This window comes from Uranotaenia lowii, unplaced genomic scaffold (assembly GCF_029784155.1).
Source record: "Uranotaenia lowii strain MFRU-FL unplaced genomic scaffold, ASM2978415v1 HiC_scaffold_24, whole genome shotgun sequence".
NCBI classification, from domain to species: Eukaryota; Metazoa; Arthropoda; class Insecta; order Diptera; family Culicidae; genus Uranotaenia; species Uranotaenia lowii.
The window spans coordinates 1-14,819 of record NW_026598135.1 but is presented as its reverse complement, the minus strand read 5'-3'; the positions used below and the strand labels follow the sequence as shown (position 1 = coordinate 14,819).

Below are 14,819 nucleotides of genomic sequence, written 5' to 3'. Positions count from 1 at the left end.
ATCCTAAGTTCAAATCTTATCAAACTTATCTCAAGAATTTGTTGAATCATCTAATATGTTGTAGATCAGGCTGCTAGCTAGACTTAGTCACGCGGGGAACTACAGGCAGTGCAGTGCTGTTTGTAATTCAAGTTTAGTAGTGTTGTCCCTTCCACTATCGGTTGACATTATGGTGCATTTTCTATGAAGTGCTCGACTCGTTTGTTTCCATAAAACTGTTGAAATACTACTAGCCCTTATGTTGTAACTTTTTAATGAGCAGGCATGGTTGTCTATTTCACGGTTTAAGTGTAAGGGATCTTATACTTAGTTAGACTTACCCCGAGCTCGAGTCATACAAATTCGGCTCTCCTGGTTCCGTAAACTTTGTTATTCCGTGGTAATAAACAAAAAGTTGAACTTAAAGATGAGTATTTTGTTTCAAATGTTTTTGTATCACGTAGCAGCCACTTTCGTCTTTAACTTTCAAAGCCACTCAGTAAACTGCTATTAAAATCTTCACTGACACAGGCAAAATGAACGCAATTGAAACATAAAAACGTCGGAACAACTGACAACAATCAATATTTGGCATTGGCTATTTTGACAGGCCAATATAGAAGCACTTCAGGATTGTTGAGGATTACGTTTGCGATATTTCTTTCGAATCGCGCTCATAACAATTGTTGCTGGCGATAAGATATTTTGGCCATTGTACCCGAGGGCATCGGAATAAATTTTTCACTCGAATCTCCAATAGCCAATGTCCGAATCTCTGCGATGGTGGGTCACTTGCACCTGTAAAACCGTCCGTGAGTCTGAAATTGTACTTTGCAAAAATAAAAATCCGATTTCGAATTTGCGCAAAAGAGGATAACACCAGTTTTTTTTTAAATTCTAGCCCCGACAACTGTTGGGAGAAAAAAATTGCACACGCGAGATAAACAAGCACCGAGTGCCGATCAGCGAACCGATTTCATGCAAAGTTTAGCATTAAATGACGGCAACGAATAGACATCGAAAAAAGTTATTGTGGTTTTCATGCATTTGCAAGACGTTGGTCGCGGTACACAAGAATGAAGGGAGGATTGAAGAAACTGCCCTTCTCGGAGCCAGAAGAAGTACCATGACACCAACACATGCGCAGATTCAATGTTTTTCATAAATTTTGACGTTTTCCTTTGTGCATGCCTAAAACGGAATCGAAAGAAAGTATCAGTGATGCCAGGTTAATTGAAACGAAATGAAAAGAAGTTCCTGTAGAAGTTTTTTTTTATTAAAGGAATTTTCCAAAAACGAAACGGTATAAAAAGACACTTAATAGCTTAATGTTTGCAGAGCACCCAAAACAGAATAAAACTTTGAGAAACATCGATGATTAACACAAGAGAACTTAGAGTTTTCAATGGTGAACAAAAAAAACACGAAAAACATCTGTAGATGAATAATAATTATTCAATAATTTTATTATATTGAGAATCTTGGATAAGCTTCCATATCAAAGAATCTGGCATCACTGAATGGGAAAATATCTGTCAAAATTCAACCCGTTGCTGAAAACAGAAAGCATTACAAAGCGTTTCAATTCGAAAACGGAAATAGGGTGTCTCTTAATGTGGCACAAAATTTAAAAAAATTCAAAATAAAATCCCATCGAAACTTTTTTATTAAGATAATATTTTAATTTTCGATGTAAATCTTGTAAAGCCACATCCTGGATTAATAACAAATCAGATTTTGATGAAATGGAGAAAAAGAACAACTTGTAGCCGCTTAGGCTCAAAACGGATCAGTTTCTTTTATTTTTCGGCTGCGTTTAGTTTTTAAAAGGATCGTGAACTTGTTATTTGTAAAATATGTCCAGGGTTAAGATAACTTTAAAGCGTTAGTGAAAAAGTGATAAGATAAGAAGAATAAAATGAGTTGCTCTTCAGTAATGAAATTGAATTGAAAGTGTGGTTGGATGGTGAAATTCATATTAAATTGCATTGTTTGTGCTTGTGAAAAATTCATCCTGATGTAGGAGGGCGTTTATTAATTTCAATAACACAAGTAAGTAACAGTTTGTTTCAAGATAAATAAAAGTTATGAAAACAAAACAAAAGAGTTTTGAACTTTTGAATCCAAACGTTTTCCAAAAATTTTAATTAATAAAAGTTCTTCCAATACTTTAAATTTTCGATGATTTAAAAATTGAAATATTTTTTTTTTTTCGATTATAGTCGTTTTACCATCTTTATGGCATTCGCGACTTTATCAACGTTACAGTTGGCGGATCGTTATTGAAAAACTTATCCGGTACAACTGTGTTCGATGTTTGCTCTTGGGCTCGAACTCGTGGACATCGGCTCAGGAGACAACAGACTTGCCAACTGAGCTATATCACAAGCCCAAAAATTGAAATATTGAGTTTATAATTTTTTTCACTTTTGATAAATGATTTGTAAAATTGGTTTTTCGGGAACATAAAACCGCTAAAGTTGCAATATTTTTTATTTCTTTTAAACTAAAGGATTTTTTTTTCAAATTTAATTTATTTAAAAAAAAAAATTAACAAAATCTAAAAAAATAAAAAAAAATAAAATCAAAAAATCCTATAATCAATAGATTTGAATATCTGTAAGTATAAAAAAAAATAAGAAATTTGGATTATTTTTTTCAATTTCAAAATTTGTAATTTTTATATAAACAACATAAGGAACACACAAACTTATTGAATTCGATTTGTAAAAATTAGATTGATTCTATAAACGCGGATTAATAAAAAAAAAAAATGTCCACAAAGATGTTCGATTTAAATACGAGTGTAAAAATCTTACATATATGTAAGTACACCTAGTGCCAAAATTAAGTTAAGTTTGTGTTTAAAATTGAGCATTTTTGGGAATTAAAAAAATTTGTAAAATTGAGGAAAAAATTCATTCATTGAATAAAATTCTTTTTATTAGATTACAAAATTTTGAAATTTGACATTTTCAAAAGTATTTTTTACCTAATTTTAAGAATTGTTTTTTGTTACTATAATCAATTTTTAAAAACATATAAATTAATAAGAAAGATTTCAGGTTTTTGAATTTCAAGAACATATTACAAAATAAGAATATTTTAGATAATTGCGGTAAAAACTAAGATTTTTTTTAACTTTTCAATCTGAAATTTTTAGAACTATATAATTAAATTTGAATCCCTATAAGACATAGATGGGCAACCAGCAGCTCGCGGGCCGCTTTTGGTCCTCGAGGCATGTTTGTGCAGGCGAAGCTTTTCTCAAATTCGATTTCTTTCATGATTTCATGGATTGTTAATCATTCTAAAATGGCTTATCCTTTAGACTGAGTCAATTTGGGGTCATTTTTGAATTTCTCAAACCCTAGGGCCTTAAAAGCTTCGCTTTGATTCAAAATTCATCCATGATTTTTTTTAGAATTTTTTAGAATTTATTTTAAGGGAAAATAGAATATTTTGTTCTGAAAAATCTACATCGTTTTTGTTTCTTCTGTAGGAACGAGCCTGCTAATGGTTTTTGTGCCAATTTATAAATTCTAAGGAAATTTTGCGCTGAACAACTTTGTTGAAGACCGTAACTTTGTATCAAATTAGGCAATAAAGTTATAAGCTGTTAACTTGTTAGCTGTTTATATAAATTTCAGTAATGATTTGACGTCCAACTGTGGAAAGACAGTGATCTATTAGAATTATTTTTTTTCACAATGAGGTATCGCTGAGACTTTCAAATAGAAGTGATGAAGAATTGTACCAACAGTTTGAACAAAAAAGGGTTTTTCATAGTAAACGGATCTAACCTTTTTAGAGACACTTGAGCAAATAGTATCTCTGTTAGTAAAAAGTAGTTCGCGAAAAAAGTTCATATCGATTAAAATTTAAATTTTTCAAAAATAATCAATATTTAGTGATGTACTTATTCAACTTCGGCTTATATTATTCATCTTGTATAAAAAAAACGGTGTTAAATTTCCGTTTTCTTTACACTGATGAATTCGGTTTATTTCCCTTTTTCAGCTATGTTTTCGGTAAGAAATTTTCTTTATAAAAAAAATGACGTAAAACTCTGCTAACTCTATTAATAAATATTATTTTGAGTGCGGTGCGCCGAGAATATTCCTCATTCAAAGTGGCCCGTTGCCTCAAAATCTTGCTCACCCCTGCTATAAGATATTACACATTCATTATATAAAAAATACAGCATCATAGCACGTGTAAAAACAAAAAAAAAACATAAAAACTAATAATTTAAGCGAACATTCATACATAATTTATATTCACTATTGATTCTTTGAATAAAAAATTGTACCATAAAAGACCGTCATATCAGGTTTAAGTAAAAAAAAAGTAATCCGATTAGGTAAATTTAACGATTCTCGGTTAAAAATATTCGTTAGTACAGAAAACTACCACTGCTTGGATAAAAAATCATCAGAGAATTTCCCACTTTAGTTCTGACATGTTTCTCAATAATAAATTTAGAAATTTATTAAAAGCCAATCAGGCTGGAACAAATATCAATTTCTTCTTTTGTCACCCCCCCCCCCTTCGAAATTTCAAAAATCCCGAAGGGGGAAATAAATAAAGTTTGAAATATTTTAGGTAAATTTCAAATAAAAATTCAAATATCCGAAAGATTACAAGACCAAGAACCAAATTTTGGAAGATGGAGGTTAATTCACATTTTGTATTCTTGATTTTATTGAATTTTTCGATAAAAAAAATACATGATTTATAAGTTTTGTGCAATAATAAAGAATGCAATTTGGTTGCATTCAAGCTTTCGCGCAATTTATAACAAATTATTTGTTTTTCGCATTATTTTTTATTGTCCCCCCCCTTGCGATGTTCCAACTCCGAGTGACAAAAGAAGGATTTTAAATTTGTTCCGGCCTTAACGTTGTTGATCGTTTTGGTTGAACTATTTTCTCAAAATTTTAACCTAAATTGAATAAAAAAAAACCTTGTTTTGCAACCATTTATTTCAATATGTTTCCAATCAACAATCTCTTACTAGTTATATTTTACAACAATCGCAAATCTTCGCACATTCGAATCGCAAATGCTCAATTATCAAATCTTCTACCAGGTTCCGACACAAAACGCATCTTCTAAATAGTAATTTTTGGAAGTATTATCGTGGCCGATCGGGTTGCTTTTTGGTTTGGAACCGTACGGTTTTCCGATCGTTTCACCTTAGCGGATCAGCTCTTAGCAATCAGATTGCACATGTCGTTGTTCTTTTGGTTGAGAGCGTGCGTTCGACCGGGAATTTTGTGCGTAATGGTGGTTGTTTGTGCTTTCCGATAGGTAGTTTTAGGAATGGTTAGAGTTTTTTGATGTCGTTGATTCTGAATGCTGTTCGACTGCAAAAGCTGCATACAGAGTACGTTATCTCCTGAGAAATCTAGGTCAGAGGTGAGATGAAGCTGGGGCTCCTGGGTTACCTCGAAGTGTAATCGCAGAGCGATGAAAGAAGATTCGAGGGACAGACTACCGGATACGGCGATTCCAGTGCTGAAACGGAAAGAAATGTTCAATTATTCTTAAGTTGTTAATGGGACTTTGAAAGCTTACTTTTGTTCAACTTTGGAATGGGCATTCCTTCCCCAGATGCTCAAAGTCACCTGACCATTGAGATCAATCGAAATAGCTCCCAAAGTGTTGAGCTTCACGACAATCCCATTCTGCAAGGGGAATCGTTCCTCGTTATCTTGGAGAAGAGTCGTTGCTTGATAGGCAGGAGTTGGTTCCGAAGCTGTCCCACTCCAAACGTGACCCATCAGTTCACCCTTGCCGTCGAAAAAGATCAACGGTCGAAGTACGGATCCTTGGACGCTCAATTCCATGCCAGCAATCGAGTCTGAATCGTCTTCATTCTCTTCGGCATCGCCACTGTTGACAAATGAAGAAAGGCCTCCAGCGAACAAACCCAGCGTGAACATGCTGAACTTCTCTTCGCCAACTTCTAAACCCAGGTCGACGAGTCCACGCTTCAGAACACCTCCGCTCATTTCTTGTAGAGATTCTAATGATGCATTGAACGATGGAACCGTTGAATACGTTCTTGTTAGAGCTGTTGACAAACCACGTGCTCCAATCACGTGGTAGTTGTTCAATTTGGGATCCTCTCTGATGACTCGTTTCAGAAGTTCAGCGAAATCTGGACAACGATCGGCAATCATGTTCAGTTTTTGTAGAAGGTATTGCTTGACCTCGTAAACCTTGTCATCACTTTTGAGGTGCTGGACGAGATGCGTTAGTTCTTCGTAGTCAGGTTTTAAGTCGAGTAGAATGTCCAAAGCCAAAGCACGGGCACTTGAATCGTACTTTTTAGACACTTGGAAGAAAATGTCTTCAAATATGGCTTTGTAATCGTCGTTCCATAAGAATACAGAGAACGATCTCAAAGCCTTCATGGCTGCGACACTGACCTTGGTGCTTCCTTCTTGTGCCAGTTTCACCAGGGTTTCCAAGGTTTTTGGAGATTTCAAATTGTTCAAGGCCCGCACAAACTTATCCTTGCACTTGTCTTTCCCACAACGTTCCAGTTGCTCGATAAGGAAATCTTTCACTTTTTCTACTATCTCAGAGTCATACGAATGTCCTGGAAGTCTGGCAAATCGATGTGCCATCGAAGCTATGGTTTGCAATAAACTGTCGTAAAACTTATCATTCTTTGGTTTATTGGTGGCTGTTTCCAGTAGATCAGCAATCACACCTTCTTGGGGCCGAGCTCCAACGGCCAACGCTTGCAAATACCTTTCGGCAACGACGAGCTCTTCATCCGATTCGTAGCGTAGCAAACTCTTGGCAGCTTCGTGAGCTTCCGGGGTCTGAATTGCCCCCAGCAGATCCATCAACTGTCCCTTTTGATCTTGCAGCGTCTTGGCTTTCAGGATGCGTTGAAAATCTTCCGTTGACGTCTCGCGACCTAACTGGACCAATTTTATGAGCGCACTGGAGGATTGTTGTTTACCGATCTTTTCGTTGGTGAGATCTTTCTTGAGCTCCTTTACCAGTTTGACCAGCTGAAATTTGAAGAAAAAATAAGATTTTTTTTTATCGATCGCATTCAACATAAATCTTGTTTCTATCCCTATTTATGTTCCGAAGTTTTATGAATTTTGCCACTTAAGAAAAAAAGAAAAGTGAGTATCGAACTGAGTCGAATGCAAACGTGCAGTACTACGCTGCTAATTTCTACGGAAAATTTTGAATTTAAGACTAGACCGACTTTTGTAAAAACTAACCCCTAACCAGGAAATTCAATTTAGTTATTTTTCGGAATATTTAATTGACTTTTGAATGAATGATGAAAAGAAATGAACGCAAAAAACCATTTTTACATATCCAATAATTTTGCATGTAGGTATCAAGAACCTTGGCCTAAAATTTCCATTGAAGTGTTTCCAATGACAGCTGACATTTTCAATCATAAGTGCATTGCAAAAAATCTGAAAGATATTTAAATTCAAGTTTATCTGATTATGAGCAAATTTGCATATTCAATCAGCCATATAAATTTAATATGCAAAATTTACGTTTCATATACCAAATTGTAATTCGTTGCAGTTATACAGGAATCATCTGAATTTTCTCATATTTAACACTGATATTTGGTGATTCAAACAGTATCAGTAAAAAAAACATTATGGAAGTAAAAATTTGCAGTGGATTTGCGTATCATTGTAAACAAGAAACTAATCACAGGCTTTATCCTAAGCAACAATTGAAGTTCTTATAGTTCTTGTAACTCCAACTTGTAACGAAACTCAAATATGACATACATAAAATATTCAGTTACAATCCTTCAATTTTACGATTTTCAAAGTCGAAGATAAAGAATTCGGATCAGCATGCTTCAGAAGAAATGCTGTACATCTACAATCGAATGCCTACAAAAAAATCTTCTTAGGCCGATGACATAGTGAAGGTGAATTGGATAGCGACCAATGCGAATTCGAGGGTTTAAATAAGCTGAAGTTTGTACAAGCTTCATGTTTTAAAAATGTATTTTTTTTTTTAATTCATGACAACAACAAAAAAGCAATGTTCAGCAATAAAGCGCTAATCGCCAATTTGTCTGCCAAGTTTTTGTTAGATAATTATCGTTTCTATTTATTTTATCACCAAACTTTTGTACTTGCAGATAGACAAACGTCACCGCATGTAATCAGTCAATGAAGAATGCTGATACATGCTCTTTTCTAGTGTCTGGCGTTAAATCGCTAATCGCTAATTAGTCCGCTACTTTTTTGTTGACAAATTAATTTTCTTATGGGATTTCTTATGGAATTTCAAAAAAGAATGCCAATAGACTATTTTGGTCATGTGTTTTTCTCATTTCACAATTTATAAATGTCAAAAGAAGAAAATATCAAAACTATGTCTCGATCCTAGTTTCATTGCATACTTTAAGGCGCTATTTTCAGAATTTAAGAGAAAACCAACTTAATCCGTTTTTCCTGACAATTATTGTATGAATATCATTTATCGTACAAAAAATCCTCATCTTGTAATCAGCAATGGTCACGATCTATTTAGAAGAAAAAAAAAACCCTTATGGAACTCTAAGGATCAATTGAACCCAAAATATCCATTATAGAAAACTTTATCTGAAAAATGTTGAGAGTTTACCATTGTTTTGAAAATATGGTATTATGAAGTTCATATTACACTCTAACGATTTATGTATTGGAATATGTATTTATTTTTGTTTAAATTTTTTCATGTCAGAAACATTTCAAAGAGATTAAAAAAGATCTTCAAGTCGCATTTTGTGAAATTTTTCAAACAAAGTTCAATAACTCAAAAATTTGTTTTGTTAATTTTTTTTAGCTTATAGCATAGTTGTTTTGCTCGATTTAGCACATTTTTCTAGAACATTTGATCCTTGTAAGTCATTCCAGTTTCGAGATCTAGCTAAGGAATCAAGTATCCCCAGGGATCAAGTATCCTCATTCTCCCCTATCGATTGCCATGCCGCGTTGTAGATTTTTTGACTGAATAAGATTTGTTCACATGTTCACAGATCACTCCAAAGATAGTTTTCAAATTTGTAAAAATAATTTATTTTATCAAAAAAGAAAAAGTCCCTCTAAAGACATCCTACTAACATTATTTAGAAAAGAATATTTATAAAGTCGGTAGCCAAAGTTTTTAAACAAAATGATGATCATATTGTTTCACTGCAAACGATTCTAATAATGGCTTTTGAGCTAAATCTACATATTTATAAAAACTAGCTGAATCGGAAAACTTCGTTTTACTTTTCAAAAAACAAATCGTTTTAATTGTATAACTTCATCTACACATCTCTTACTTCTTCGTATTCGTGAATCGATTTTGATGAACGTCGTCTTAAAATTGTTCGAGTTGTGTCCCATTTTGATCTCATTTTGTGTTGTGACCCCCCTTCCATAAAAAGTGACACCATCTTTGACCCGAGAAACCTACGGATATCAAATTAAATACATTCCGACCGTCCGTTTATAGGTGATGGTGTTACAAAGAAAACGCCTTCATTTTTATGTATAAAATAAGAAGAAAAGATAATTTTGATGGAGGCCGCCCTTTTTTCCTTCCCAAGCGGGATGGGCCCATTAACAAAACTTTAATAATTTGCACTTATTCTTATACATACAAATTCTTCGAAGTTTGATAAAAGTTTCTTCAATCTAAAGGATCGTTTTTGAAAACAAATTAGTGTATCAGGAATAAGAATTAGGGAAACAAGTTAGTTTGAAGAAAATTTGAACACAGTTTTTACTTTACTTTTAAATTTTTCATCACTGCCTTAAAGTTAGAAATAGGAGTTTTCTAGGAGCACAGGAGGTGTAGGAAAAACTCGATCGCACCATTCCCCAAAATGGATCCCGATTTATAACCTATCCCCTACTAACAAAACCCTTTTTCTTAGATATTTTAATATAGATTCGCAGACGTACAGACGGTTACTATAGTTGGTCATATTGACTTTCCTTTGTTTCTGAACTTTTCAAAATTAATCTTTGGAATACAAAGGGACAACAGGTTGTTAATTGATCCTATGAAATATCATACTAACAATCCCTCCTTCATTCCTCATTGCTACTAGGACGTGGCCGGCGCCGTTATTGATCTTTTTCAAAGAGAGAGCATGAGTTTTATGCATTGTGAATGAACTGCTGGTCCCAAGCACCATTCTTTTGGACCTTGCACAAAGCTGATGGCCTCGATCAATCACAGAGTAGCAACCATTGGCGAAGTAGAACTTGTTCTGCTTAGCCACGCCAGCGATCATGGAATTTGAAGTGCATAAGTTGAACAAAGTATAATCAAATATATTATCTGAAATTCTAAACGAATGATCATATCTAAGCACTTCAAGTTGAATGATTTAAGGTGGATATGAGTAGTCAACTAAGCTAAGCTAACGTCACATTTCGCTCCAATCTATATTATCCAATTCCATCTGATAAGTTTTCGAGATAAAAGTGAGGGTCTTAAATCATACGTATGCAAACCACCTCTCTCATGTTATATGGTCTCTATTTCTTGATAAGTACTCGACTTATGCCAAAAAACTTGTATGGAAATTCCCCTTTCCCTGTCTGATCTGCAATTGTTGAATAGAGGTAGTTATTCCATTTTTTTTTCATAAACAGAAACCCTATCAACCCTATCAAATTTAGTTCCATTTGGTTTATAAGTTCTTAAGCAATACAATTGTATGGGAGCTTCCCTCTTCCTTAACTTTATCCCCAATTGAAGAAGAAAGAGACTTAAATAAGCATGTACCCTTTTCTCGTATCCAAATTCCCTCCCATGCCAAATTTGGTTCGATTTCCTCGATAAGCTCTAAAGTTATGCGAAAAATTGTGAAGGAGCCAAAAATTTGGTTTCATTTGCTGGGTAAGTTCTCGAATGATGTAAAAAGTTGTATGGGAGCATAATTCTCCCATTTCTCACAGGAGGAATAAACCATGGTTTCTTAAAATATCATAATAACATTTCTCGAATTCAAATACATACTTTCCCAAACAAAATTGGATTCCATTTGCTTGATTAGTTTTCCAGTTATGCTGAAAATTGTCTCTTCACTGAAAGGAGGGAGAGGCACCTGCATTTCATAGAACCTTTTCTCGTACCCAAATACCCTTTCAAGCCAATTTGTTTCCGTTTGCTCGAATAGATCTCAAATCGTGCAATAAAAACGGTATGGAAGCTCCCCTTCTCCTTTCGTTTATCCCCACTGGAAGAAGCGAGGGGTCTGACATAATCAATAATTATAGAATCATTACTCATATTCCAATACCCTCCCATGTCAAATTTGGTTCCATAAACTTCATTTGTTCTCGAGTTATCTAAAAAATTGTAGGCAATGCCCCTCCCATCTTCCTATCTCCACTGAAAGGAGGGTGGGATCTCAAAAATTCATAGAAACATTCTTTGTACCAAAATTCCCTCACATACCAAAATTGGTTTGATCTGCTTAATCAGTTTTTGAGCTATGTAAACATTTGTCGTTCCTTGTAAGACCCCCTCTCCCTTCCAATGAGAAGGAGGGGTCTCAAACCATAATAGGATCCTTCCCTGGCTTCCAAAGCCTGTGTTTTCGGCAAAAACACATTTTTTCATCATGAGATCTTTCACTGTATTTTTGGCCAAGTTTTGACATACCTATTCAGATGATTTATTGTATAGAAATCCCACCTGTATTGTTGATAGAGGGGAGTGTCCCATATAAAATTTATATAAAGAGTGACAAAACTTGAACAAATTTCAATCGATTATTACCAAATTTTACACATATTGAAGTTTTAAAAGAATAATATAATTTAAATAACTATAAGGCATTTTCCGTTTTCGTCAAGGGAAGCTTAAATTTAAACCAACCATCATCACACAACTTGAATTTTTTTTTCCATTCAATGTGTATCGATCATAAAAGTTACCATGATTAGATGATTGATTGAATTGACCAACAGGTTTTGGTAAAATAAGATAACTTATTCTCTAATGGAGCTTTTATCACTGCGTAGAAAGACTTTTTTTTACCGTTAAAAAGGTTTGAAGAATGGTGATATTTTTTTTTTATATTCAAGATCTCTTCTATTTTTTGTAAAAGAAACCTTTTACGTGAAAGCTATTTAATGTATTTCACCATTTTCAAGAATTTTTCTTTAAGATTTGGTTTACATAATAAAATTATTTGTTTGAAAACCTTTCTAATTTTGAAAAAAAAAAGACTCTCATTCCAATACATTCACTTCACTATTCCTGTATCAATTTCTACATGGTTCCTACTCGATCGAAATTGTTCACAAAGAATCAAAATGTAAACTGTTTCTAAATGTTTATTTGAAAAACAAAAAAAAGATAAAATATTGAATGCTGTCAGCATCAAAACTTTTTTTAGATGTTTTTAAAATTATTTAAAGTTTTTAATGATCTGAAAGATGTATACAGAATGACAATACTCAAAAAAACAGCAAGGGGCTTTCAGTTTCAAATGATCAAGTTTTGGTATCAATACAGCGAATTATTTCTATCGGGAAATACTTAAATCCCAACTTTTATTTCAAAAAAATTTGACAGTTTTTGGGTGGTGATGCAACACATGGGGTCAGCTAGTATAAATTACGACTGCCCCCCTCTCCAAATGAAAATAAAAGTGTCAAGCTTCTTGTTTTTTGAATTTGAGAATTGATGAATTTTGTGCAAGAAATGATTTGTTGGATAAAGTCTCATTTCGAAGAATTAAAAATTGGTGCATTTTTTATTTGTTCGTGGAAAATTGTTCAAAACACTTGAAGACGCATCAAGTTTTTCTATGTGCATAGACAAAAAATTATTCCTAAATTAATCTGACCCTGACAAATGAATAAACAATTTAGGCTACAAAAGCAACATCATTTTCACAGAAGATATTTCTTTGAGAAATACAATTCAACGTAATAAGATAGAGTATCAGGAGTAAAAATATATTCATAGAGGACGTTATCTAAGAAAGCTCCCTATAAAGTCATTTCAAAACATAAAGGTTTCATAATTGATTTTTATTTTGTTTTACACTTATAAGCGTTGATTAAATGTTTAAAGCTTGGCGATGATTATAACGAAGTATTATAGCGCCCTTCTAGATTCTCAAAGAACTACTAGAACTGTTAATGGGAAATGTACGTGTATCAATAGTCAGTCGATGAAAAACCGCTATACAAAATCAAAAAAAAAACTCATAAAAACACGAGTTGATATCAAATTGATTTGAACGTAAAGTTTGTCAACAAAGTTACTACACAAAATACCAGGATTATTTTTGTTATAAAAGTTACGACTCAAAACGCAAACATTTATACCATACTCACAGTATCGCAGTTTTCACCGGAACATTCCTTCTCGACTTCCACCGGAAGTAGATTATCTTCTTTCAGCTGCAGCGATCCTACAGCATCTTCCAGAGTAGCCCCCTGAACTGTGTCGACCTTTCCGGAGTTTCCGATAATCTCTAGCTTACTCGTTGATTCGACAAACGCGCCAAAGTTATCGTACGCATTGACCAGATATTTGACGTAATCCTGTGCCATAACCTTCTCCAAAGTTCCCTCGGTGCTAACGGTAAAATCTGCACTGCGAACCGTTCTCGCTAAACTCCGCAACGGAAACTCGGTACGTTCGTGTCGATCTCCCGGAAACTGACAGCTGTTCTTGGCCTTGTGATATCGGGTCGACGAATGTGAGGTGTAATAAACGTCACACTTTCCGGATGGATCTTCTTCGCTGTACTTTCCATCCAGCAACTGATACTGGAAGAAAGCAGCGATGCCTTTCTTGAAGTTGCTTAACGACAGATCGCTTTCCTCACTGAGGAAGATTTTTTTAATCTGACCCAGGTTCCAGTGCACGTAGAACGACGAAGCGCTAACGTCCGTTAAAGTTGTCACGTGCTTCACATTACCAGGCGTAGTGTACATAACTGGATCAACGATCTACAATTTTAATAATAAATGGATCAATTATTCAAACATATATAAATCCATCATACCTGCAAACGTAACAGTTTGTGCTCATCATCACCCCAAACGGTACCGAGATTGATCTTGGCCTTGACTATGTAGCCGAGGGTGTGGGAAGCATTGCGTGCGCTGCCAATTCGGACCTCGTTCCAGTAGCTGTAGGTTTGTTCGGTTCCCAGCTGAAACGCATCGCCGAACGCTGTGGAAACGGATACAAAACCAAACGGAAGTGGAACTGTAGAGATATTGATATATCGGAAACCATGTAAAATGATTATATTTGTAATGTTCATAGCATGTCACCAGTCTATTCTGAAATTTAATGTAATCGTTACTAGTTATCTACACACTCTATTGACTTCAGACCTTGAAAAACTTTTTAACTAATTAACATTGAAACGAATTTCAAACATATGTCACACAACACTCATTCAATTTTTATTTCAATGTACTGTAATAAAGTTATCATTGAATGATAACAAATTGATGATGACATAGTTTTAAATATCGTGAAAGAGTTTTAAAAAGTTTTTGATTGTCATAAAAAAATTAAAAAATCGAACAATAGATGTACAAATTTTTACATTTTTCGATGCCATCAAAAACTTTACCTATTATGACGGATTGGCTTAATGATATCACCAACAAACTTTATATTGCTTTCATTATCCTTTACCAACACTGTTGGTGTATAAATATTTTTCGAACAATCAACAATTTTTTTTAAATAAATATTTTTATAATTCAATGAGCTGTCTGGGGCAAAATGCAACATTAGAACTTAACATTAAAATTTCATCCATTCTAAGATTTATTTATTTTCATGATTAAAGCTGA

At 34.0% G+C, this 14,819-nt stretch overlaps 2 protein-coding genes across 2 annotated transcripts in view; both read right to left on the bottom strand.

The window, feature by feature from the left end:
* Positions 1–1,039, bottom strand: part of LOC129759672 (GTPase-activating protein skywalker-like) — a 150,365-nt gene extending 149,326 nt beyond the window's left edge. Inside the window, exon 1 of the mRNA XM_055757183.1 lies at positions 321–1,039. The gene's annotated coding sequence lies outside the window, so the exon portion shown is untranslated. The remainder of the gene's footprint in view (positions 1–320) is intronic.
* A 3,907-nt stretch (positions 1,040–4,946) lies between these two features.
* Positions 4,947–14,290, bottom strand: LOC129759669 (microsomal triacylglycerol transfer protein). The gene is made up of 4 exons (XM_055757177.1): positions 14,012–14,290; positions 13,335–13,955; positions 5,560–7,013; positions 4,947–5,499 (listed from the first exon to the last, which is right to left on the bottom strand). The coding sequence occupies exons 1-4, from the start codon at positions 14,273–14,275 to the stop codon at positions 5,187–5,189; spliced, it is 2,652 nt and encodes an 883-aa protein (XP_055613152.1). The 5' UTR covers positions 14,276–14,290; the 3' UTR covers positions 4,947–5,186.
* Between the last annotated feature and the right edge of the window lie 529 nt (positions 14,291–14,819).

Coding starts and splice junctions, on each gene's coding strand:
- LOC129759669 (XM_055757177.1), bottom strand. CDS start 14,275: ATGAACATTACAAATATAATCATTTTACATGGTTTCCGATATATCAAT. Junction 7,014..13,334: donor CCGGTGAAAACTGCGATACT/GTGAGTATGGTA, acceptor TTCAAATTTCAG/CTGGTCAAACTGGTAAAGGA. Junction 5,500..5,559: donor CATTCCAAAGTTGAACAAAA/GTAAGCTTTCAA, acceptor TTTCCGTTTCAG/CACTGGAATCGCCGTATCCG.